At 45.1% G+C, this 25107-nt stretch overlaps 1 protein-coding gene across 1 annotated transcript; it reads right to left on the reverse strand.

Annotated features, from left to right (window-relative positions):
• Positions 1-13020: 13020 nt before the first annotated feature.
• LOC124696000 (pathogenesis-related protein PR-4-like) lies at positions 13021-13485 on the reverse strand. The gene has a single exon (XM_047228794.1). It carries the CDS (start codon positions 13483-13485, stop codon positions 13021-13023), a length of 465 nt encoding a protein of 154 aa, XP_047084750.1.
• Between the last annotated feature and the right edge of the window lie 11622 nt (positions 13486-25107).

A 25107-nucleotide genomic window follows, 5' to 3' on the forward strand; every position in this document is an offset into this window, starting at 1 on the left:
CTAGAAAGAGAATGAAGTTACCTTATGATTCTATTATTAGAACAAATTATGATGTTGATGCTTCTTCTTTTGATGTTACTTGATACACACTTTCTGCGCCTAGCTGAAAGGCGTTAAAGAAAAGCGCTTATGGGAGACAACCCATGTTTTTACTACAGCATTTTTGTTTTAAATTTGAGTCTTGGAAGTTGTTTACTACTGTAGCAACCTCTCCTTATCTTAGTTTTATGTTTTGTTGTGCCAAGTAAAGTCTTTGATAGTAAAGTAAATACTAGATTTGGATTACTCGCAGAAACAGATTTCTTTGCTGTCACGAATCTGGGTCTAATTCTCCGTAGGTAACTCAGAAAATTAAGCCAATTTACGTGAGTGATCCTCAGATATGTACGCAACTTTCATTAAATTTGGGCATTTTCATTTGAGCAAGTCTGGTGCCCTAATAAAATCCATCTTTACGGATCTGTTCTGTTTTGACAGATTCTGCCTTTTATTTCGCATTGCCTCTTTTGCTATGTTGGATGAATTTCTTTGATCCATTAATGTCCAGTAGCTTTATGCAATGTCCAGAAGTGTTAAGAATGATTGTGTCACCTCTGAACATGTTAATTTTTATTGTGCACTAACCCTCTAATGAGTTGTTTCGAGTTTGGTGTGGAGGAAGTTTTCAAGGATCAAGAGAGGAGTATGATACAATATGATCAAGGAGAGTGAAAGCTCTAAGCTTGGGGATGCCCCGGTGGTTCACCCCTGCATATTCTAAGAAGACTCAAGCGTCTAAGCTTGGGGATGCCCAAGGCATCCCCTTCTTCATCGACAACATTATCGGGTTCCTCCCCCGAAACTATATTTTTATTCCGTCACATCTTATGCACTTTGCTTGGAGCGTCGGTTTGTTTTTGTTTTTGTTTTGTTTGAATAAAATGGATCCTAGCATTCACTTTGTGGAGAGAGACACGCTCCGCTGTAGCATATGGACAAGTATGTCCTTAGGCTCTACTCATAGTATTCATGGCGAAGTTTCTTCTTCGTTAAATTGTTATATGGTTGGAATTGGAAAATACTACATGTAGTAACTCTAAAATGTCTTGGATAATTTGATACTTGGCAATTGTTGTGCTCATGTTTAAGCTCTTGCATCATATACTTTGCACCCATTAATGAAGAAACACTTAGAGCTTGCTAATTTGGTTTGCATATTTGGTTTCTCTAGAGTCTAGATAATATCTAGTATTGAGTTTTGAACAACAAGGAAAACGGTGTAGAGTCTTATAATGTTTACAATATGTCTTTTATGTGAGTTTTGCTGCACCGTTCATCCTTGTGTTTGTTTCAAATAACCTTGCTAGCCTAAACCTTATATCGAGAGGGAATACTTCTCATGCATCCAAAATCCTTGAGCCAACCACTATGCCATTTGTGTCCACCATACCTACCTACTACATGGTATTTATCCGCCATTCCAAAGTAAATTGCTTGAGTGCTACCTTTAAAATTCCATCATTCACCTTTGCAATATATAGCTCATGGGAGAAATAGCTTAAAAACTATTGTGGTATTGAATATGTACTTATGCACTTTATCTCTTATTAAGTTGCTTGTTGTGCGATAACCATGCTTCGGGGACGCCATCAACTATTCTTTGTTGAATATCATGTGAGTTGCTATGCATGTCCGTCTTGTCTGAAGTAAGAGAGATCTACCACCTTAATGGTTGGAGCATGCATATTGTTAGAGAAGAACATTGGGCCGCTAACTAAAGCCATGATTCATGGTGGAAGTTTCAGTTTTGGACATATATCCTCAATCTCATATGAGAATAATAATTGTTGCCACATGCTTATGCATTAAAGAGGAGTCCATTATCTCGTTGTCCATGTTGTCCCGGTATGGATGTCTAAGTTGAGAATAATCAAAAGCGAGAAATCCAAAATGCGAGCTTTCTCCTTAGACCTTTGTACAGGCGGCATGGAGGTACCCCATTGTGACACTTGGTTAAAACATGTGTATTGTGATGATCCGGTAGTCCAAGCTAATTAGGACAAGGTGCGGGCACTATTAATATATTATGCATGAGACTTGCAACTTGTAAGATATAATTTTCATAACTCATATGCTTTATTACTACCGTTGACAAAATTGTTTCATGTTTTCAAAATAAAAGCTCTAGCACAAATATAGCAATCGATGCTTTCCTCTTTGAAGGACCATTCTTTTTACTTTTATGTTGAGTCAGCTTCACCTATCTCTCTCCACCTCAAGAAGCAAACACTTGTGTGAACTGTGCATTGATTCCTACATACTTGCATATTGCACTTGTTATATTACTCTATGTTGACAATTATCCATAAGATATACATGTTATAAGTTCAAAGCAACCGCTGAAACTTAATCTTCCTTTGTGTTGCTTCAATACCTTTACTTTGATTTATTGCTTTATGAGTTAACTCTTATGCAAGACTTATTGATGCTTGTCTTGAAGTACTATTCATGAAAAGTCTTTGCTTTATGATTCACTTGTTTACTCATGACATTACCATTGTTTTGATCGCTGCATTCATTACATATGTTTACAAATAGTATGATCAAGGTTATGATGGCATGTCACTTCAGAAATTATCTTTGTTATCGTTTTACCTGCTCGGGACGAGCAGAACTAAGCTTGGGGATGCTGATACGTCTCCGACGTATCGATAATTTCTTATGTTCCATGCCATATTGTTGATGATACCTACATGTTTTATGCACACTTTATGTCATATTCGTGCATTTTCTGGAACTAACCTATTAACAAGATGCCGAAGAGCCGCTTCTGTTTTCTCGCTGTTTTTGGTTTCAGAAATCCTAGTAACGAAATATTCTCGAATTGGACGAAATCAAAACCCGGGGTCCTATTTTGCCACGAAGCTTCCGGAAGACCGAAGAGGAGTCGAAGTGGGGCCACGAGGGCCGCCACCATAGGGCGGCGCGGCCCAGGCCCTGGCCGCGCCGACCTATGGTGTGGGGCCCTCGTGTGGCCCCCCACGTTGCCCTTCCGCCTACTTAAAGCCTCCGTCGCGAAAACCCCAAGACAGAGAACCACGATACGGAAAACCTTACTGAGACGCCGCCGCCAATCCCATCTCGGGGGATTCTGGAGATCTCCTCCGGCACCCTGCCGGAGAGGGGATTCATCTCCCGGAGGACTCTTCACCGCCATGGTCGCCTCCGGAGTGATGAGTGAGTAGTTCACCCCTGGACTATGGGTCCATAGCAGTAGCTAGATGGTTGTCTTCTCCTCATTGTGCTTCATTGTTGGATCTTGTGAGCTGCCTAACATGATCAAGATCATCTATCTGTAATGCTATATGTTGTGTTTGTCGGGATCCGATGGATAGAGAATACCATGTTATGTTAATTATCAAGTTATTACCTATGTGTTGTTTATGATCTTGCATGCTCTCCGTTATTAGTAGAGGCTCTGGACAAGTTTTTGCTCTTAACTCCAAGAGGGAGTATTTATGCTCGATAGTGGGTTCATGCCTGCATTGATACCTGGGACAGTGACAGAAAGTTCTAAGGTTGTGTTGTGTTGTTGCCACTAGGGATACAACATTGATGCTATGTCTAAGGATGTAGTTGTTGATTACATTACGCACCATACTTAATGCAATTGTCTGTTGCTTTGCAACTTAATACCGGAAGGGGTTCGGATGATAACCTCGAAGGTGGACTTTTTAGGCATAGATGCAGTTGGATGGCGGTCTATGTACTTTGTCGTAATGCCCAATTAAATCTCACTGTACTTATCATGACATGTATGTGCATTGTTATGCCCTCTCTATTTGTCAATTGCCCGACTGTAATTTGTTCACCCAACATGCTTTTATCTTATGGGAGAGACACCTCTAGTGAACTGTGGACCCCGGTCCATTCTTTTAATACCGAAATACAAATCTGCTGCAATACTTGTTCTTTACTGTTTTCTTGCAAACAATCATCTTCCACACAATACAGTTAATCCTTTGTTACAGACAAGCCGGTGAGATTGACAACCTCACTGTTTCGTTGGGGCAAAGTACTTTGGTTGTGTTGTGCAGGTTCCACGTTGGCGCCGAATCCCCGGTGTTGCGCCGCACTACATCCCGCCGCCATCAACCTTCAACGTGCTTCTTGGCTCCTCCTGGTTCGATAAACCTTGGTTTCTTTCTGAGGGAAAACTTGCTGCTGTGCGCATCATACCTTCCTCTTGGGGTTCCCAACGAACGTGTGAATTACACGCCATCAACCATCATCAACTACACGCCAGCAAGCACTTTTCTGGCGCCGTTACTACTGCTCATATTCATTCATACCACTTGTATTTCACTATCTCTTCGCCGAACTAGTGCACCTATTAGGTGTGTTGGGGACACAAGAGACTTCTTGCTTTGTGGTTGCAGTGGTTGCATGAGAGGGATATCTTTGACCTCTTCCTCCCCGAGTTCGATAAACCTTGGGTGATCCACTTAAGGGAAACTTGCCGCTGTTCTACAAACCTCTCGCTCTTGGAGGCCCAACACTGTCTACAAGAATAGAAGCTCCCGTAGACATCAAGCTATTTTCCGGCGCCGTTGTCGGGAGGAAAGGTAAAAGGCTCTCATACTCCGGTCCCGAGTAAGAGTACTTTTCTCGGCGCCATTGTGTGTGTGCTCGAAGCTATTTCCTTTAGATCCTGCAATTGCATCTTTTTGTTTCTTGTTTACACTAGTTTGGCATAATGGACAACAATGAGCTTCTTATTCTATTTCCTGATTTAAGACATGGATGGTTTGATGCGAAAATTAAAAAACCCATGGAACATATTGAATACCATTGTTGCTAATGATATAGAAAGTTCTAAGCTTGGGGAAGCTGGTTTTCATGATCTTTTTAGTTCCCCAAGCATTGAGGAGAAAATTTACTTTGATGATACTTTGCCTCCTATTTATGATGATTATAATGATATTGGTCTTTTAGTACCGCCTGTTATGGAGGATAAATTTGATTATGATTACAATATGCCTCCTATATTTGATGATGAGAATAATAATGATAGCTACTTTGTTGAATTTGCTCCCACTATTACTAATAAAATTGATTATGCTTATGTGGAGAGTAATAATTTTATGCATGAGACTCATGATAAGAATGCTTTATGTGATAGTTATATTGTTGAGTTTGCTCATGTTGCTACTGAAAGTTATTATGAGAGAGGAAAATATGGTTGTAGAAATTTTCATGTTACTAAAATGCCTCTCTATGTGCTGAAATTTTTGAAGCTACACTTGTTCTATCTTCCTATGCTTGTTACTTTGCTCTTCATGAACTTGTTTATTTACAAGACTCCTATGCATAGGAAGCATGTAAGACTTAAATTTGTTTTGAATTTGCCTCTTGATGCTCTCTTTTGCTTCAACTACTATCTCTTGCGAGTGCATCATTAAAACTGCTGAGCCCATCTTAATGGCTATAAAGAAAGAACTTCTTGGGAGATAACCCATGTGTTTATTTTACTACAGTAATTTTGTTTTTTATTTTGAGTCTTGGAAGTTGTTTACTACTGTAGCAACCTCTCCTTATCTTAATTTTGTTGCATTGTTGTGCCAAGTAAAGTCTTTGATAGTAAGGTTCATACTAGATTTGGATTACTGCGCAGAAACAGATTTCTTGTCGTCACGAATTTCGATCTACCTCTCTCGTAGGTAACTCGTAAAAATCTGCCAATTTACGTGCATGATCCTCGATATGTACGCAACTTTCATTCAATTTGAGCATTTTCATATGAGCAAGTCTCGGTGCCTCTTTAAAATTCGTCTTTACGGACTGTTCTGCTTTTGACAGATTCTGCCTTTTATTTCGCATTGCCTCTTTTGCTTTGTTGGATGGATTTCTTTGTTTCATTAATGTCCAAGTAGCTTTGTGCAATTTCCGAAGTGTTAAGAATGATTGTGTCACCTCTCGAACATGTGAATTTTTGATTATGCACTAACCCTCTAATGAGTTGTTTCGAGTTTGGTGTGGAGGAAGTTTTCAAGGGTCAAGAGAGGAGGATGATATACTATGATCAAGAAGAGTGAAAGCTCTAAGCTTGGGGATGCCCCGGTGGTTCACCTCTGCATATTTCAAGAAGACTCAAGCGTCTAAGCTTGGGGATGCCCAAGGCATCCCCTTCTTCATCGACAACTTATCAGGTTTCTTCTCTTGAAACTATATTTATATTCGGTCACATCTTATGTACTTTACTTGGAGCGTCTGTGTGCTTTTGTTTGTGTTTTTGTTTGAATAAATTCTTGTGTGGGAGAGAGACACGCTCCGCTGGTTCGTATGAACACATGTGTTCTTAGCTCATAATATTCATGGCGAAGGTTGAAACTGCTTCGTTAATTGTTATATGGTTGGAAACGGAAAATGCTACATGTAGTAATTGGTAGAATGTCTTGAATAATTTGATACTTGGCAATTGTTGTGCTCATGTTTAAGCTCTTGCATCATATATTTTGCACCTATTAATGAAGAAATACATAGAGCTTGCTAAAATTTGGTTTGCATAATTGGTCTCTCTAAAGTCTAGATAATTTCTAGTATTGAGTTTGAACAACAAGGAAGACGGTGTAGAGTCTTATAATGTTTACAATATGTATTTTATGTGAGTTTTGCTGCACCGGTTCATCCTTGTGTTTGTTTCAAATAACCTTGCTAGCCTAAACCTTGTATCGAGAGGGAATACTTCTCATGCATCCAAAATCCTTGAGCCAACCACTATGCCATTTGTGTCCACCATACCTACCTACTACATGGTATTTCTCCGCCATTCCAAAGTAAATTGCTTGAGTGCTACCTTTAAATAATTCAAAATTTATCACCTCTAATTTGTGTCAATGTTTTATAGCTCATGAGGAAGTATGTGGTGTTTTATCTTTCGATCTTGTCATTTACTTCGACGTACTTTCATAATGGACTAGTGGCTTCATCCGCTTATCCAATAATTTTGCAAAAAGAGCCGGCAATGGGGTTCCCAGCCCCGATTAATTAACTTGCATTAATAATTCTCTTCACATGTTTTGCTCGATTCATCAAGAAGCAACTTAATTTTGCAAATAGACACTCCTTCATGGTATGTGATTGTTGGAAGGCACCCGAGGATTCGGTTAGCCATGGCTTGTGTAAGCAAAAGGTTGGGAGGAGTGTCATCCATAAATAAAGAAAAACTAAACTAAAGTACATGTGTAAACAAAAGAGAAGAGGGATGATCTACCTTGCCGGTAGAGATAACGTCCTTCATGGGAGCCGCTCTTGAAAGTCTGGTTGATGAGGTAGTTAGAGTGCCCACTACCATTCGTTGACAACAACAAACACCTCTCAAAATTTTACTTTTATGCTCTCTTTATGTTTTCAAAACCAAAGCTCTAGCACAAATATAGTAATTGATGCTTTCTTCTTTGAAGGACCATTCTTTTACTTTTATGTTGAGTCAGTTCACCTATTTCTCTCCACCTCAAGAAGCAAACACTTGTGTTAACTGTGCATTGATTCTTACATACTTGCATATTGCATTTGTTATATTACTCTATGTTGACAATTATCCATGAGATATACATGTTACAAGTTGAAAGCAACCGCTGAAACTTAATCTTCCTTTATGTTGCTTCAATACCTTTTACTTTGAATTATTGCTTTATGAGTTAACTCTTATGCAAGACTTATTGATGCTTGTCTTGAAAGTACTATTCATGAAAAGTCTTTGCTTTATGATTCAGCTTGTTTACTCATGTCATTACCATTGTTTTGATCGCTGCATTCATTACATATGCTTACAATAGTATGATCAAGGTTATGATGGCATGTCACTCCGTAAATTATCTTTGTTATCGCTTACCTCGCCGGGACGAGCAGAACTAAGCTTGGGGATGCCGATACGTCTCCGACGTATCGATAATTTCTTATGTTCCATGCCACATTATTGATGATATCTACATGTTTTATGCATACTTTATGTCATTATTATGCGTTTTCCGAACTAACCTATTGACGAGATGCCGAAGGGCCAGCTTCTGTTTCTCGTCGTTTTTGGTTCCGTAAATCCTAGTAAGGAAATATTCTCGGAATCGGACGAAATCAAGGCCCAGCATCCTATTTTTCCACGAAGCTTCCAGAACACCCGAGAGTCGCCAGAGGGGGGCCACTGGGCCCCCAGATGATAGGGCAGCGCGGCCTAGGGGGGGGCGCCCCCCTAGTGTGTCACCGCCTCGTCGCCCCTCCGACTCCGCCTCTTCGCCTATAAGAAGGTCCCTGACCTAAAACTTCGATACGAAAAAAGCCACGGTACGAGAAACCTTCCATAGCCGCCGCCATCGCGAAGCCAAGATCTGGGGGACAGGAGTCTCTGTTCCGGCACGCCGTCGGGACGGGGAAGTGCCCCCGGAAGGCTCCTCCATCGACACCACCGCCATCTTCATCACCGCCGCTGTCTCCCATGAGGAGGGAGTAGTTCTCCATCGAGGCTCGGGGCTGTACTGGTAGCTATGTGGTTAATCTCTCTCCTATGTGCTTCAATACAATAATCTCATGAGCTGCCTTACATGATTGAGATTCATATGATGATGCTTGTAATCTAGATGTCATTGTGCTAGTCAAGTGGGTTTTACTTATGTGATCTCCGGAGACTCCTTGTCCCACGTGTGTAAAGGTGATAGTGTGTGCACCATGTGGGTCTCTTAGGCTATATTTCACGAATACTTATTCACTCGTTATGAATGGCATAGTGAAGTGCTTATTTATATCTCTTTATGATTGCAATGTGTTTTGTATCACAATTCATCTATGTGCTACTCTAGTGATGTTATTAAAGTAGTTTATTCCTCCCGCACGGTGTAATGGTGACAAGTGTGTGCATCGTGTAGTACTTGGCGTGGGCTATGATTGTGATCTCTTGTAGATTATGAAGTTAACTATTGCTATGATAGTGTTGATGTGATCTATTCCTCCTTTCGTAGTGTGAAGGTGACAGTGGTGCATGCTATGTTAGTACTTGGTTTGGTTATGTTGATCTGTCATGCACTCTAAGGTTATTTAAATATGAACATCGAATATTGTGGAGCTTGTTAACTCCGGCATTGAGGGTTCGTGTAATCCTACACAGTTAGTGGTGTTCATCATCCAACAAGAGGGTGTAGAGTCTAGCATCTATCTATTTATTCTGTTATGTGATCAATGTTGAGAGTGTCCACTAGTGAAAGTATGATCCCTAGGCCTTGTTCCTAAATATCGCTATCGCTGCTTGTTTACTCGTTTTACCGCATCTCTACCGTCCGCAATATTACCACCATCAACTACACGCCAGCAAGCACTTTTCTCGGCGCCGTTACTACTGCTCATATTCATTCATACCACTTGTATTTCACTATCTCTTCGCCGAACTAGTGCACCTATTAGGTGTGTTGGGGACATAAGAGACTTCTTGCTTTGTGGTTGCAGTGTTGCATGAGAGGGATATCTTTGACCTCTTCCTCCTCGAGTTCGATAAACCTTGGGTGATCCACTTAAGGGAAACTTGCTGCTGTTCTACAAACCTCTGCTCTTGGAGGCCCAACACTGTCTACAAGAATAGAAGCTCCCGTAGACATCACTGCTCATCAACAAGATTGTGCAAGCACCTCTCAATGCGCAAGGTGAACGGGTCAAGCTAGAAGCCTTCAAGGTACCTGCCCAAGGTGATAGGCCGGACGTCGCTGACATGATGCCTTCTGAGCGCCGGTCCAAGGAACGCCATGACCATGCTAGCTCCAGCTACTCTAGGCGCCCACGGCATGGTGTCTCACGGTTGTTTTCTAGCTTATGGCAGATGTGCAAAAATACCAATGATGTTGCACATCAAAGTCTTTCTTTGAACGAGGAGGCACCAAAATGAGTTCATGGCTGCTAGGAATGCACCTGTTCCTCCTCCTGGCCCTGAGTTGGAGCCTGTCCATGCACCTAACTGGGAGATGCCTCCCATTTCTGATGAGATGTTCCAGAACTTTGATCCCTCCTTGTACACCATTGGTGGTCCTCCTCCTAGGCCTGCTCGTGTCCCTACTGATGATGATGCTGACGAGGATGAAGGTGATGTGGATGCGCGTGATGATGGCGAGAGCTCATATTCCATTGGGCATGAGTTCTATTGATGGGTGCGCTAGCATCTCTCTTTTTCTTCGCCTCTTTGGTGTTCCGATGCCAAAGGGGGAGAAAGAGAGTAGAGTCTAGGATTCACGGGTGTTGCTTTGGATGTCACAAGCCATGGGTGTTGCTTTATTTGATTCTTATATGGCTTGTGCTTATTTGATTTTATCGTTCCAAGAACCATTTGCCATTTTAAGTAATTCGTGTATGGACATGTACCTATATGCTTAAACTCTATTATGTGTGCTACTCTATGTTAGGATGATTATGTGTGCTATGCTTATATATCTTGATATGCACATCTCCATACCATGCTTGTTTCCTAAAGATATTGGGGGAGCTTCTCATGTTCCACAAAAGTTGCACTTTGCATTCAAACGCAAATTCTCCAAGCGCACATTTTATGGGGGAGCCGTCTCAATATCTTATATGGAATCAAGGTTTAAAGCTTATCATAATATCTATATGTGACTCTAGCTCGGTTTGTCATCGTATACCAAAAAGGGGGAGATTGTAAGGGTATTTTACCCTTATCCATTATTTTGGTAACTATGACACCGTGCTATTGTATTTGGACTAATACATGTCTACAAGATGATTCCCAAATATTAGCCAAAGAGGTATAATGGTGTATCAATGGAACAAGAAGGCAACGGGAGACCCCCCACTTCGATGAAAAATCAACAAGGTTTTCCAGAGCCTGGCCGGTCCCAGACCCGGTCAGACCGGCCCTGGCACCGGACCACCCGGTCGCCAACCGGGCCCAGCACCTATGCCATCCGGGAAGATTCCAGTAAAGGAGGGCGAGCACTCCGGTTTGCGTCCGGTCGACAGCCCGGTTTGGACCGGCTGCTCCGGTCCATGGCCCGGTCGGACCGGGCTCCAGACCGAGCGCCCCGGTGCCCAACCGGCCTTTGCGCTTGTGCCATCCGGCGTGATCCAAGAACCTCAGAAGTATGCCCGGTCAAGACCCGGTCCCAGCTCCGATTGGAAACCGGCCGGCCCGGTCACTGGCCCGGTCGGACCGGCCTGTGAACCGGCCTGTCCGGCGCCAAACCCGATCGACCGGGTTCCTCGAGGAATCTGCTGATGTGTCAAGTGCGCAACGGCCAGATTTCGAAGAACACTATAAATAGCCCTTCTCCTACCTCTGAAAAGTTAGGCACTACACTACAAGCTGTTCTTGAGCTCTCTCTCTCATACTCCATTGCTAGAAACACCAAAAGCCTCAGATCTCCCTCCTCCTCCACCCAAACTCAAATCCCTCCGGGGAATCAATAGAGGAGGACCCGATCTACTGTTCTACCAAGCCAAATCTCAATCCCCTTGTATTCATCAAGAAGCTTGCTCTCTAGGGTTCATTGGAAACCCTAGGTGGGCAAGAGTGGTCCGGAAGCATCCGTGCTGTGGATTTGCTCCGGGCAAGATTGTGAAGGTTTGGAGGCTACCTCAAAGTCTACCACAAGTGAGTGAGCTATTCCTTCGTGGGATAGGCTCCGGAGAATAGGGTGAGCCTTCGTGGCGTGGGGAATCCTTCGTGGGACCTCCACCCCTCCAAACGTGACGTACCTTCTTGCAAAGGAAGGGAACACGGGAATACATCCTCGTCTCCGCGTGCTATCGGTTATCTCTAACCGAACTCCTTACTTGTGATTTAACTGCCTGTGAGAGCTTTCGTGCTCGAGTTAGTTGTATCCTCATATCGGTTGTTTCACCTAGTTTGCATTAGGCTCACCTTTATATTCCGCAAAGCCTAATATTGCAAAGAAAGAATAAAAATCTGTAGAAACCTATTCACCCTCCCTCTAGGTTTACCATCTCTATACTTTCAGTAACCACTTCAAATAGATCGTATATCAATTATTTATATATATATAAGTATAGAAAAAAGGGGTATATGCTCCAAGATCTGCCATAAAAGGCCCAAGCCAGCCTATGTTCACCCGGGGCCCAAAAAGGAGAATTCCGGAATGCCTACCAACACAATTTCTACATAATAAACCAGCGGAAAATAAGGAACATACATTAATATGCATCATGTATCTATTAATATGTCGCCAACCACTTTTGTTAAAAATTCCGTTACAGCCGTCAGCATCCGGTCCACCCAGAAACCATATGCTCCGGTAACTCTACCATGAGTAGAAATAACCATGTGTGGATTAAATGTGACTCCTTAAGGATGGCCATCAGGATGGGAGCAACCCTATCCTTGTTAAAACCTATGATATTTTCATGTTTTTTCAAACTAAAGCACAAACTTCCGCATGAATCTCGGCTTTTTTTTAACCAATTTCGTTCAACCAATTTCTAAACGTATTAATTATGTTGGTTGAGGGTGGAAGATTAAATGTAACATGAATGATCCTCCATATGAGATGATCAAAGGGCATAAGACAAATAAATGTTGAATGGACTTTTCAGAATCACACTAAACATATTTTTACAATTATTTCATGTTCTCTTTCCTTGAAATAGGCTTTCACTCCATTTAAAAATAAAGCCACATACGGCCCAACCGATACAAGGTGATAAGAAAAAATTCTTACAAAGTAGATCAAAGATAAACAAAAAAGTACAAGAAGAGCCAGACTTGCCACCGAAGCATATGGAGGAAGTATTTATTTGCGCCCGTGGGCTATGTTGTTACAATAGATACATATCTTTATCATGCTCGAGGAAATCAGTTCTACCAACAACCGAGTCCATGAGATGCAAACCTTGGTAACAGCTTATTGTTGATTTCCCTTTCGTTTTATTCTGCTGGTCTATTGATTTCAGCCATGCATATTTTACTGTTCGTACATCGATCATACGTACGTATGTAAGAACACATTGTGCTCTGCCGATTAGCAACTTCGAGCATCAGTCTTGGCAGCCGACGAACTCGTAGTCGACGACGAGGTGGCCGTTGGCAGCGCCACCGCCGTCGGTGTCGATCCGCTGGAACACGGCGATGTCGAGATCTAGCCCACCGTTGGCGCACTGGTCCACCACCCTCGCCACCGTCCGCGCCCCCGTCGCCGTGTTCGTCACCTGGAGGCAGTGGCCGCAGGAGGGCTCGCCGTGCGCGCCAGCGGGGCCACAGAACGCCGTCCAGCCGTACCGCTTCCGCCACGCCAGCGGCATGTCGGCGTCCCACGTCGCACAGAAGACGCTCGCGACGCGCAAGTCCCAGTTGATCCGCTCCGGGTGGTACAGGTTGTACGTGGCCATCACGCCAGTAGCCTGCTGCGCTGTGGCGCGGTCGCCGGACATGCAGATCACGACCAACACCACCAGAACCAGCACTGACACCGGCACCCGCGTGCCGGCGACGGAGGTCTTCATTGTCATACCACCTCTTTCTAGCTAATTACTGCTGCAACTAGGCAGTGTCTAATTGGCTAGTTAGCTGCTGATACCGTGGTACTTAGGTAGAGTGTATCTCCCAATTTGTGACCGGACATATTTATAGATCCTGATACAGACATGAGCTTCATGTAGACAAAAACGCGAATCACTCGATCTGACTTGGTATCATCGCCTTAATCACAATTAATATAAACACGCTTCTAGTTTATTTGATCAACACCTATAAGTGGTTACACAAACTATGTCCTGATCGAATAAATTAGAGTTGCTACTATCGAATAAATTAAAGTTGGAGTGAATTTCTAGTTGTTACCACCCTACTTTGACAGCAACTGTTCATCTATATGACACATTTAGTGAAAATTATGTCATTTTTACCCTCCTCGAGCGATGTGGGTCTCCCACGTCAGGGAGAACTGCAACATGGCGTACATGGGGACCGCGGGGACCCATTTGGCAGACGGAATACTAAAATGGATAAAAAATGGAATAATTTTCATGAATAAGGTAACTAGGATGAAAGATTGCTAAAAACGATAATTAGGGTCAAAAGGTGAAAATAGGGGTGAATACTGAAACTTTTCCTTAAAGTTGTGAGTTATTTCATAAATGATGTACCCTCCGTCTGTTAAAGGATGTGTCAACTTTATTAAAATTTAGATGTATCTAGACTTATTTTAGTATCTAGATACATCTAAATTTGTTTAAAGTTAAGATATTCTTTTATGGACAGAGAAAGTAGATTATACCTATACAACGATTTTTATGAACCTAAACTTGCGCCCACAAGTAACATAGGTGGCTAGATTGTTCATCCACTCCCAATTTCCTAAGCCAGCTAGGCTCACTCCTTAAACTCCTGTGGGCTTGTTGTTTAGGTTCGCTGACGAAATACATATATTGGCACATAGCTAGTTCTGGTAATGTTGCATCGATGCTACGATGGGCATAGTACTGACAATGACATGTGACTGCCTAATCTTTACTTAATTAGTTGTGTATGATGGACGTTGCTAATTCCATGTTGCTCACTGGGTATGGTAGTTCAATGAGTATGTGCGAATCATTTTTCTTACTGTCGACATCACATCAGCTTCTATGTTTCTTTTATCTGCAACTGCTTGTTAGTATTTCATATATATTTTTCTCTCAAATTAGCCGTTAGCTAGTTAATTGTCTGATTGCATGAACTGGTAAGACATGAAAGTATGTGGCATATGTATTTTCACCATACTCTCTTGTTAACATCGGTTCAGTCTGTCAAATGTCTACCACAGACCAGCCAAGAATACTCAGCTAATTAACTACTACCTTGATGTGATTTCTCGAGTTCGAGGTTGTAATTTTGTTGCCTTATGTGTGAAATCTTTGATCATAGTGTAATGATGGGCAATGATTGCACTACTATTGAAAAGAACAAACCAATGCATCATCGATTCTAGTGTCAATGGGTTAGGGAACGGTTGCAAACGATGTTACTCTGGGTAATGGCATTATTAGTTTTATTTACCTATCTAGTCTTAATCCTGAAAAAAAAGAGAACAAAAGTTTCTCACCAACATGCAAACTATCTTTTTTCAATGATAGATTTACTACCCTCGGCCTCGTCCGCGCACACACAATACACAACCAAATTGTTACAGAGGCAAAATAAATATCACGTTACAAATATGTCATGAATGGTATGTAGCATCTTATGGATTCTGCATCATGAAAAAATCTAAGCCAGAAATTGTGTCGGTAATAATGTGTCTCTGATGTTGCTTGATCTTGTGATTGGTAAGTGAGCGATTCCACCATCCACGAAATCTATCTCGTCAAACACTTTCGATCTTCAAAGGCATTACTCTAGATCTAACTCATTACATACAACTAGTAGATTAGATCTCGACTTTTGTTCGTTTATGCGATAGTTTTTTGTTTGTTTTCGATGCTACAATCCATCAGACCGTACCAATGGTCGTTAAACATACTTTTCTCTTTGTTGTTAATTTTGTTTGATCGCAGCAACAACGGTACAGTCATTCGGTACGGTCATAGATGAGCGTACTTGTGATTATTAAAGTTACATTTACCTTGAAACGACTTGTTCCCTTCGGAATTTTCTCAAGGACCTGAAATTTTAGCTCGGTACAATAAATAGACTATGAAATTTATGGAAATGCGATCCCATGTGTATATGCTCCCTTTACCTAAAAAAACAAATTACAAAATATTAAAAAAATTGGAATTTTTTTTAGCCTCGTATATCTCCACATTCTATGTCGTCACTTATAGTTTCATAGTAAAATGATAATTTTTGTAGCATGTGCAAAAAAGACAAACAAATGCCTAGTAAAAAGCCTTATTTTAGCATTGATTATTATCTTTTTTGCACAAGCCACATAAAAACTCACTTTTTCCTGAAAAGACTTCATGAACACGTATGATGTTGAGATGTACACGTAACATTTTGTTTTGAATTTTTTATATTTTTTAATATGTTTAAAGTGTATTTTAAATAAAGGGAACATATGCACCCATGAGCAAAAGTACCATGTCCATGAACTTTACAACAAATATATGAATTGAAATATAAGGAGTTGGTGTTCTTCTCCTCTTCCTTATCATAGCTTTGAACACTTTTATTAACGAACTAACTTACTAAACTATATTATTTTCACTTGGGTTACCTTCCATGAAGATTTTTTTTTCCGGTGGTTTTGCTTGACTGCAGTGGCATTCAACTCTTCTTTACTAGACTCCAACCCCAAAATAATTTGCCTTCAAAGTGATGACCATCGTATCATTGGTTTTGTTCTTCTTTTTCCTAGGAAAATGGACAACAAAAGGATCTCGTGAAGATAATTCAAACCTCACATTCCCTTCGTGCAAGTTAATCAAATCCTTAACAGTTCTTAAAAATGGCTTACCAAAAAATTAAAAGAGGTCTTGCGGCATGTCATGCATCAAAGGGCAGGCGACCAGACGACCACCCCATTAGCATGTCTACGCATCAGGCCCTCGCGGCCACATCTTTGTAGAAATTTGATTGAGTTTGCTTTACATAACCACATTTTTTGGATTATTTATTTCAACAACATCAAATTATCTTTCGGATTTTTCATGACTTTCTATTTTATGACTCCTTCTGTAGGGTACCAATTGTTGTTTTACTGAATTTTCTTTATTAATAGGCTAACGATTTAAATTAATTAATTTTACATTCCTGGTATACAAAATTATAAATTCTAACCACCCATATGCAAGGGTCACTCTAGTTCTAGTAAATGCAAATGAATGTTTACAAATAAAAATACATTTGTGTTGATGAAAGAGATCATTTCGAGGAAACCGTTACGAGCACTGTCTTTCAATTGTAAGAAATAGAGCGAGAATTACAAATATCAAGGGATTGTGCTGTTGTAGTCAGTCTGCATCAACTAGGTAATACACGCTGTTGGTTTGGATCATACATGAAGGGCATAGAAAGTAATACGACAGATTGATCATGATGTAAATGATGAATACCCAGTCAATGACCGGCGTCTAATGAAAACGGCCCATATGGTGTATACCACCAAGTGAAAGTACAAAGCTCGAAGCGTCATCGGTTGTACCAACTACCCAACGAGGCAATTCCGATATGTCTTTTTGTGAGATGAGACCAAACGGACTCATCGTAAGTGATGTTACTTCCATTAGACTACCCACAATGGGAGTATCATAGGTAGTATCATGCATTTCATGCATGCAAAATGCTGATGTGGCAGTGCAATTAAGGATGAGAGAGTGTGTACTAGTATCATAGGTAGATACCGTATCATAGCACATACTACTAGAAAAAATAATGTCAAGTAAATCTTGTACACATATTTGCATTGAGATTCTACAAAACAATTAATATATGGAGACTATGATACTAGTATATGATACCATGCATTGTGGAGATAGTAACATGTAGTAGTATCATACGCACGATACTTCTATATGATACTATGCATTGTGACTAGTCTTAGCACATTTTTTAGGTTTCTTTACCTATCTGTTCAGTTTCACTTACCATATGCCCCCTCGGTCCACAAATGTCACAAGATTATTGGAAGGAGGTTCTTTTTCATCAGACCAGGAGCTTACGTAGTAGTCTTGTGGTTATAATGGGAAGAAAGGGTGACAATTTTAGGACGATGTACATATAGCTGTACCACGTCAAAAACTTCACTCTGAAGTTGCTCTCAATATAGCCCTCACACTCCAGCCACCTGACGACCCTCACACAGTACTCGTAGGATGCTTCGGGGCCTCCATCCTTGTGACCATTGTCCTCGAATTTACCTGATCTTTTGTTCGATGAGTTCCCTGGCTCTCTTTCAGGCTTTGAAGAGCCATTCTGAACCGTTATCACCAGGTTTTGTGTTGAAACTCCTTCCACCAATATCCTTACCATTTTCCATAACTCGAGGTGCAGTAGGTGGCATAGAGGCAGAGAATCGAGGTGGAGGGATCACCGACTCATTTACAGCTGTTGGATTTGATGCATCCTGTGATATGGGAATTTCAATTCTTGGAATCTGCTCTATCGAGTTTGAGCACTCGCGCAGTAAAGCAGTTTGAACTGTTGAATTGTTGCCTCTCAATCTCACTCACGAGCTCAAGATCAAGAACAATGGGGATGATTACAGAGAAAACGAACGCTGAGAATTTTGGTGCGGGTGCAACTGTCCGCTTTTCTGTTTCTTCTTCACCTTTTATTCAGCTCGCAAGGAGCGATCGTGGTGGCCAAGTCCACTTACCAGGTCGTGCCATCCCACGTCCAGGAACTGGTCCACGATGAGCTACAAACTAGGATCAAACCGCCTAGCACGGAATCAATCCGTTTACAGAAACAACTGAAGGGAAAAAACTGCTAAGTGTCTAACTGACGAAACTGAAAGTAAAACTCCCTAACAGCTAGATGCAGGGTTTATTCCAACAAACTCCCCCTAATCCCTGCATCCCTATGCAATCTTGATGACACCGATCTTGCTGCGCATCTCCTGGAACTTGACTCGACCAAGAGACTTCGTCAGAATATCGGCGAGTTGCGTCTCCGAACTGGTGAACTCAACATGGATCTTCTTGTCCTCCACGCACTCGCGAATGAAGTGGAAGCGGAGGTCGATGTGTTTGCTCCTGTCGTGATCCACGGGATTCTTCATGAGCGATATGGCAGATTTGTTGTCCACCTTTAGCATCGCCGTCTTCGTCCCTTCCCCGACGAGATCGCCGAGCAGCCGCGCCAGCCATACGCCCTGGCATGCTGCAGTAGTGGCTGCGATGTACTCCGCTTCGCAGGAAGAGAGAGCCACCACCTTCTGCTTCTGGGACTGCCAGCTAACAGGGCTGTCGCCGAGAAAGAAGATCACTCCACTCGTGCTCTTCCTTGTGTCGACATCTCCAGCCATGTCGCTGTCGCTGAACCCGTTGAGCCCAGGTCGCTCACTAGCTCCCCGCTTGAGGAAGCATCCGTGATCAAGGGTGCCTGCGACGTAGCGGAGGATGTGCTTGACGGCGTTCCAGTGCTCCTCCGTGGGCTGCTCCATGAACCTGCTCACGTAGCCCACGGCGTAAGTGATGTCAGGGCGCGTGTGCACGAGGTACCGCAAGCTTCCCACGATGCTCCGGTAGAACGTGGCGTCGACGGGCGGCGCCGTGCTTGCCTTGCTCAGCTTCAGTCTGGCCTCCATCGGCACATGACAGGCATTGCAGCCCTTCATGCCCGCCTTCTCCAGGATCGACGAGGCATACGCGCCTTGTGCGATTGTGGTGCCGCTGCTTCCCTGGCGCACTTCGATGCCCAGGTAATAGCTGAGCAACCCCAGGTCACTCATGCGAAAAGTGCCCTTCATCTCCTCCTTGAAGTGCTTGATGTCGTCGTTGATGGAGCCCGTGATCACGAGATCGTCGACGTACACACCGACGAGGAGCTTGCCGCGGACGTACACTGCGTGCTCCGAGCTACTCCGCTTGAACCCGAGCCCTGACATGGTCGAGTCCAGCTTGGCGTTCCAGGCGCGTGGGGCTTGGCGCAGACCGTACAGCGCCTTGCGGAGGCGCAGCACCTTGGACTCCTTCCCGGCGATGACGAATCCCGGTGGCTGGGCCGCGTACACCTCCTCCTCCAGCTCTCCATTCAGAAAGGCGGATTTGACGTCCATATGATGGACAGCCCATCCTTCCTGAGCAGCGAGAGCGAGCAGGAGCCGCACTGACTCGACACGAGCGACAGGCGCAAACACCTCCTCGAAGTCGATTCCTGGCTTCTGCACGTAGCCCTTCGCCACGATGCGCGCCTTGTGCTTGACGATGGCGCCATGCTCGTCCCGCTTCACTTTGAAGACCCACTTTAGCCCAATGGCTTTGTGGCCGCGGGGAAGATCAGCGAGTTCCCACGTCGCGTTGTCCTCGATGGAGGTCATCTCCTCAAGCATCGCCGCACGCCAGCACGGTTCACGCTCTGCCTCTCCTACGCTTGCAGGTTCTTCGGAGGAGGTGAGGAAGAGGTGCTGCTTGCGCGTGGCATCTGCCTCATCAGGGTCGAGCAGGTCCGTCATGCGGCGGTACCGGTGAGTCGCGCCTGCATCGTCGTTGACGTCGAAGAGGTCAGGGTCGACCTCACTTGGCGGCGTGGCGAACTCCACCTGCCCTGTGACAGGTGATGCAGCTATTCCAGCTGCTGACCCTGCTGCAGACTCCGGTGCAGCAGGTTCTGGCGTCGTCGGTGAAGGAGTGTTGGATGCGCGTGCGTGGGCGTCGGTGACCGGAGTGGCGAAGTACTCCACGGTGAAGCTCTCGACGTCCGATCCAGCCGTTGCGGCGGCCCCTCCTCCCAGTTCCATGCCGTGCCCTCGTCGAACACGACGTCGCGCGTGACGTGAGCGCGCTTGTCGACAGGGTCGTAGACGCGGTAGTTGACGCCGTTCTCCTCGTAGCCGATGAACACCATCGGCTTGGAGCGATCGTCGAGCTTGCGCTGGTTGGGCTTGACGATCTTCACGTGAGCGAGGCAGCCGAAGGTGCGGAAGAAGTGCACGGGCGGCTTCTTCCCATGCCACGCCTCGTACGGGGTCTTGCCCGCGACAGCGCGCGTCGGAGCCCTGTTTAGGATGAAGACAGCGGTGGTGACTGCCTCCCCCCAAAATCGGCCTGGCATACCTGCACTCTTCATCATGCTCCTCGCCATTGCCACCACCGTCTGGTTCCGGCGCTCCACCACCCCGTTCTGTTGCGGAGAGTATGGGGCGGTGAGCTGTCGCTGCACACCTTGCCCGGCGCAGTACTCGCCGAACTCAACGGAAGTGAACTCCCCTCCGCGATCCGTGCGGAGGGCACGGAGCTTGCGCCCAGTCTCCACCTCGACTCGTGCTTGGAAACGCACGATCTCGTCTGCAGCCTCGTCCTTGGTGCGCAGCAGCCTGATCCACATGTACCGCGACATGTCGTCGACGAGGAGGAGGAAGTAGCGGCGTCCACCCGGCGTCGCCGGCGAGATTGGGCCGCACAGGTCCCCGTGAACCAGGTCGAGGACGCTAGTAGCGCGGTACTTAGCCTCCGCTGGGAACAGGTGGCGGCGCTGCTTCCCAAGCAGGCACCCGTCGCAGAGTTGATCGACGTGATTGACGAGGGGGAGGCCGGTGACCATCTGCGTTGCGCCCAACTTCCGCAGCGCCTGGAAGTTCAGGTGGCCATACCTAGTATGCCACCGCCATGCGTCGTCCGAGGCGCACCGTGCGGCAAGGCACACCGGCTGGGCTAGCCTGAGTTCGTACGGGTACAGGCGGTTGCCGGCGCGCTTGACCTTGGCGATGACGCGTTGTCGGCGATCGCTGAGGATGAAGAACCCTCCCTTGATCCTGGACTCGCATCCGTGTTCGTCCAGCTGCCCGACGCTGATGATGGAGCTCTTGAGGCGTGGGATGTAGTAGACGCCGTTGAGGACGCGGTGGCCGCCGTCCTGGTCGAGGAAGATCACCTGGCCGCGCCCGTGGATGTCGACGACTGAGTTGTCGCCGAACTTCACCGTGCCGCCGACGCGCCGATCCAGGTTGGTGAAGCATTCCTCGATGCCGCTCATGTGGTTGCTGGCGCCCGTGTCAAGGAACCAGAGCGAGTCATGGTCACCGTCGACACGGTTCAGGTGCGCCTCGGCCCGTTCCTCCACGAGCTCGACGTGAACGTACCCGTCGTCAACAGGAGCGGTGACCTCACACACGCGCGCCATGAGCATGTGTGGGTCATCATCGGCTCCGGCGTCGCTCGCGCGAGATTCGCACGGCCTTGCTCATCACGCTTCTTCTTACGGCAATCACGAGCCCAGTGGCCCTTCTTGCCGCAGTACTTGCAGCGCTCACGATCGGTTTCGGCCGCGCCACGTCCACCGTTCACTTTCTGCGCGCCGCCGCCCTTGTCAGGTCGTGGCTGGCCCTTTGTGGTGGGCGCGCCGCTGCCGGACGCGCCGCCACCACTGAAGCGCGGCTGCTTGCGACGCTCCTCCCACTCCTCCTCGGTGAGGAGGAGCTTGTTAACGCCGCTCACGGCGTCGTCGACGTCGTAGCCTTCCTCAGCGATCATGAGACGTCCGCAGAGATCCTCGATCGACAGCTGTTTCAAATCAACAGTTTGTTCGATTGCCATGGCCATTGGCCTAAACTTACGAGGGACGACGCGCAGAAACTTCAGGACCGCCTTGTACTCGTCCACAGGATCTCCGAGGAGCTCGAGGTCGCTGAGGATGTTCGTGAGGCGGATGGAGAAGTCCTCGATCGACTCACCGGAGCGGAACGCGAGGTTCTCATACTCACGGTGCCGATTTTGCGCCTTCGCCTCGCGGATGCGTTCGCACCCCAGACGCATGGTCTTAAGGGTCTCCCACGCCGCTTGGGCGTTGTCCTTCGCCGCCAGGGTCCGCACCAGCTCCGGTGGGACGGCGCGGAGGAGTGCGGCGAGTGCGGATCGATCGTCGCTCCCCTCGTCCGGGCCGAGCTCGATCGCATCCCACAGGTGTGCCGCCTGCAACTGGATGCGCATCACAGTTGCCCACTCTGCGTAGTTGGACCGCGTGAGGATCGGGTATTGGGCAGAGCCTGTGCTCTCCCTCACGACGCGCTCACGGATCACCATCTCGCCGCCGCCACGCCTCACAAGGCTGCGGCCACGCTGGCGAGCAGGGGACACCGAGGTCTGCTTGGGCGGCGACTGTACGCCTCCCGCTGCGGCAGCCTGTGTGCCGTCCCCCTTCTCCTTCCCAGGTGCCTTCGACATCGCTCTGATACCACGTGTTGCCTCTCAATCTCACTCACGAGCTCAAGATCAAGAACAATGGGGATGATTACAGAGAAAACGAACGCTGAGAATTTTGGTGCGGGTGCAACTGTCCGCTTTTCTGTTTCTTCTTCACCTTTTATTCAGCTCGCAAGGAGCGATCGTGGTGGCCAAGTCCACTTACCAGGTCGTGCCATCCCACGTCCAGGAACTGGTCCACGATGAGCTACAAACTAGGATCAAACCGCCTAGCACGGAATCAATCCGTTTACAGAAACAACTGAAGGGAAAAAACTGCTAAGTGTCTAACTGACGAAACTGAAAGTAAAACTCCCTAACAGCTAGATGCAGGGTTTATTCCAACATGAATTGGGCTCCTCATCCAAAGCTGAGGCTGAGAGCCCAGGAGCTTCATCCAGTTCGATCACCTCTGTTACCCTAACTGCAGCCACCTGAATATTTCGAGAGTTATCAGTAGGCTCAATAATGAGATGACAGAAGGTCGTATAGATTTCCTGACAGAAGGAGTACGAGTTGGACGATAAATCCGGTGGAGAACAACTTTGTCAAGGCAAGAATATGACTGTATTATTCAGTTATATGAAAGAGTATTGTCTTTGCCCGAGCAAGCCATATTCTTTTAGTCGTGGAAGCATTCAGTGATGTAAAGGAGAAGCTGACAGCTCCCTTTTCCATGGATTTATCATCACTACTTCCTGAAGCATCGGGTTACGAGAAACAAACTGATCTTTGATAACGAAGCCCCACTTTTGAAATGTGGCGGCAAAACAGCAGGCAGCGTTTTTTTTTCTGGTGTGGTATAGGGCATTAGGGCAAGGAAAAAATCCGCCCTTTTTCCTGATTGGTCACAAAATTTAATAACGATATTTTTTATATTTGGGATAATATGAATGGAAACTTGCTAAATGAGTTAGTGAAAAAGTTGAAAAATAGGAGGTAAGGGCACCTTCGAAATGCAGGGTTAAGACATTCCGTAGGAATAGAATCCTCCAAAGTTTCTATAAAATTTCTTCAATCCAAAAAGGCCATGATCCATCTCAAAACAAATTCACCATTTAACATAGATAGGAAATTAAGCCAGCGCAATACAAGACATACCGTGTAGTCTATGGAACATATAACAATGCACACTGAATTTTTACCAAGCCAAAAAATAGGCAAACCTGATACAAGCACAGAGAGTAGATCAAACTTTTTTACCGTGATATCTTTCACCATATTCACTGAACAAATGTAGATTAGTACTAGTAGCATGGAGAGCAGAGGCCGGGCACGTGCAATAAGACTGTTACCGAGAACTGAGCAGAGTGCAGAGCACACATCGATCACATAAGCAGCAGCAGTTTAAGAAAGAGAGCATCAGGAGGATGCTGCAGTACTGGCCATTGAAGAAGCATCCCCAAGTTGCGATCGTGTTCCTCGTCTGAATGTTCCACTTCTGTGGATGCCTCAGCTCCCATTTCTTGGCCAGTTTGCTCCACCGCACTGACAGGATCACTCCTTGTTTTATTCATAGCCGCAGGGAGCTTCAGAATTTCTTCGAGCGCCTGACAAGAAGAGATCAACAGGAGGAATCAAGACACCGAAGACAGGAGAAGACATGATAACGTGAGTGAGAAGAGAACAATGCAAAGACTCACCAGTGTAGACGTCAGACAAAGGAGAAATATGGTGAAGAGGGAGTTCTTTAGCTGCGTGCTTTTGGTATTGCAGTAGAGAGGCAGCTAAAGATGCAAAAGACAATTGAACCGTATGGAAAGAAGAAACGGTGGAACAACATGCCAACACATGGGCAAAAGTTGAGAGGGCGGAAGTGAGTAAAGAGATGAGCATGCTCGGAAGGCCGAATCTGGACAAGGCAGGAGATTTGGGCAGGAAAGGTTGGAGCTGTAGGAATAAATTCGGAATGATCTGCCAGATTATGATATTTGTGGTGGATAGGTGTTAAATCTCATGCTATATGCCAAGAAAGGAACGAAATATCAGCGAGAATGATTTTGCCAAAAACATTAGGGACTTGCTTAATCTTCCTTGTGAAAGAAAATCTTACTTGCATTTCATTTTTTTATATGTAAAAGTCCATGTAAACCATCAACGTTGATGCCTGATCCCTATCAAAACAATTTACTACTAACAAAAACTATTGGTGTACAAACAATAACTGCAAAATATATATACTCTCTCCGATTCATATTACTTGCTGGTAAAATGGATGTATGTACAATTGAAATGCGTCTAGATACATATCTATGTTATTGGTTACTTACAGTGGCATGCCGTTCAAGAAAAAACTTACGG

The sequence above is a fragment of the Lolium rigidum genome, chromosome 3 (genome assembly GCF_022539505.1).
Source record: "Lolium rigidum isolate FL_2022 chromosome 3, APGP_CSIRO_Lrig_0.1, whole genome shotgun sequence".
NCBI classification, from domain to species: domain Eukaryota; kingdom Viridiplantae; phylum Streptophyta; class Magnoliopsida; order Poales; family Poaceae; genus Lolium; species Lolium rigidum.

Excerpts from the sequence above, each read along its gene's own strand:
- LOC124696000 (XM_047228794.1), bottom strand. The coding sequence starts at position 13,485 with ATGAAGACCTCCGTCGCCGGCACGCGGGTGCCGGTGTCAGTGCTGGTT.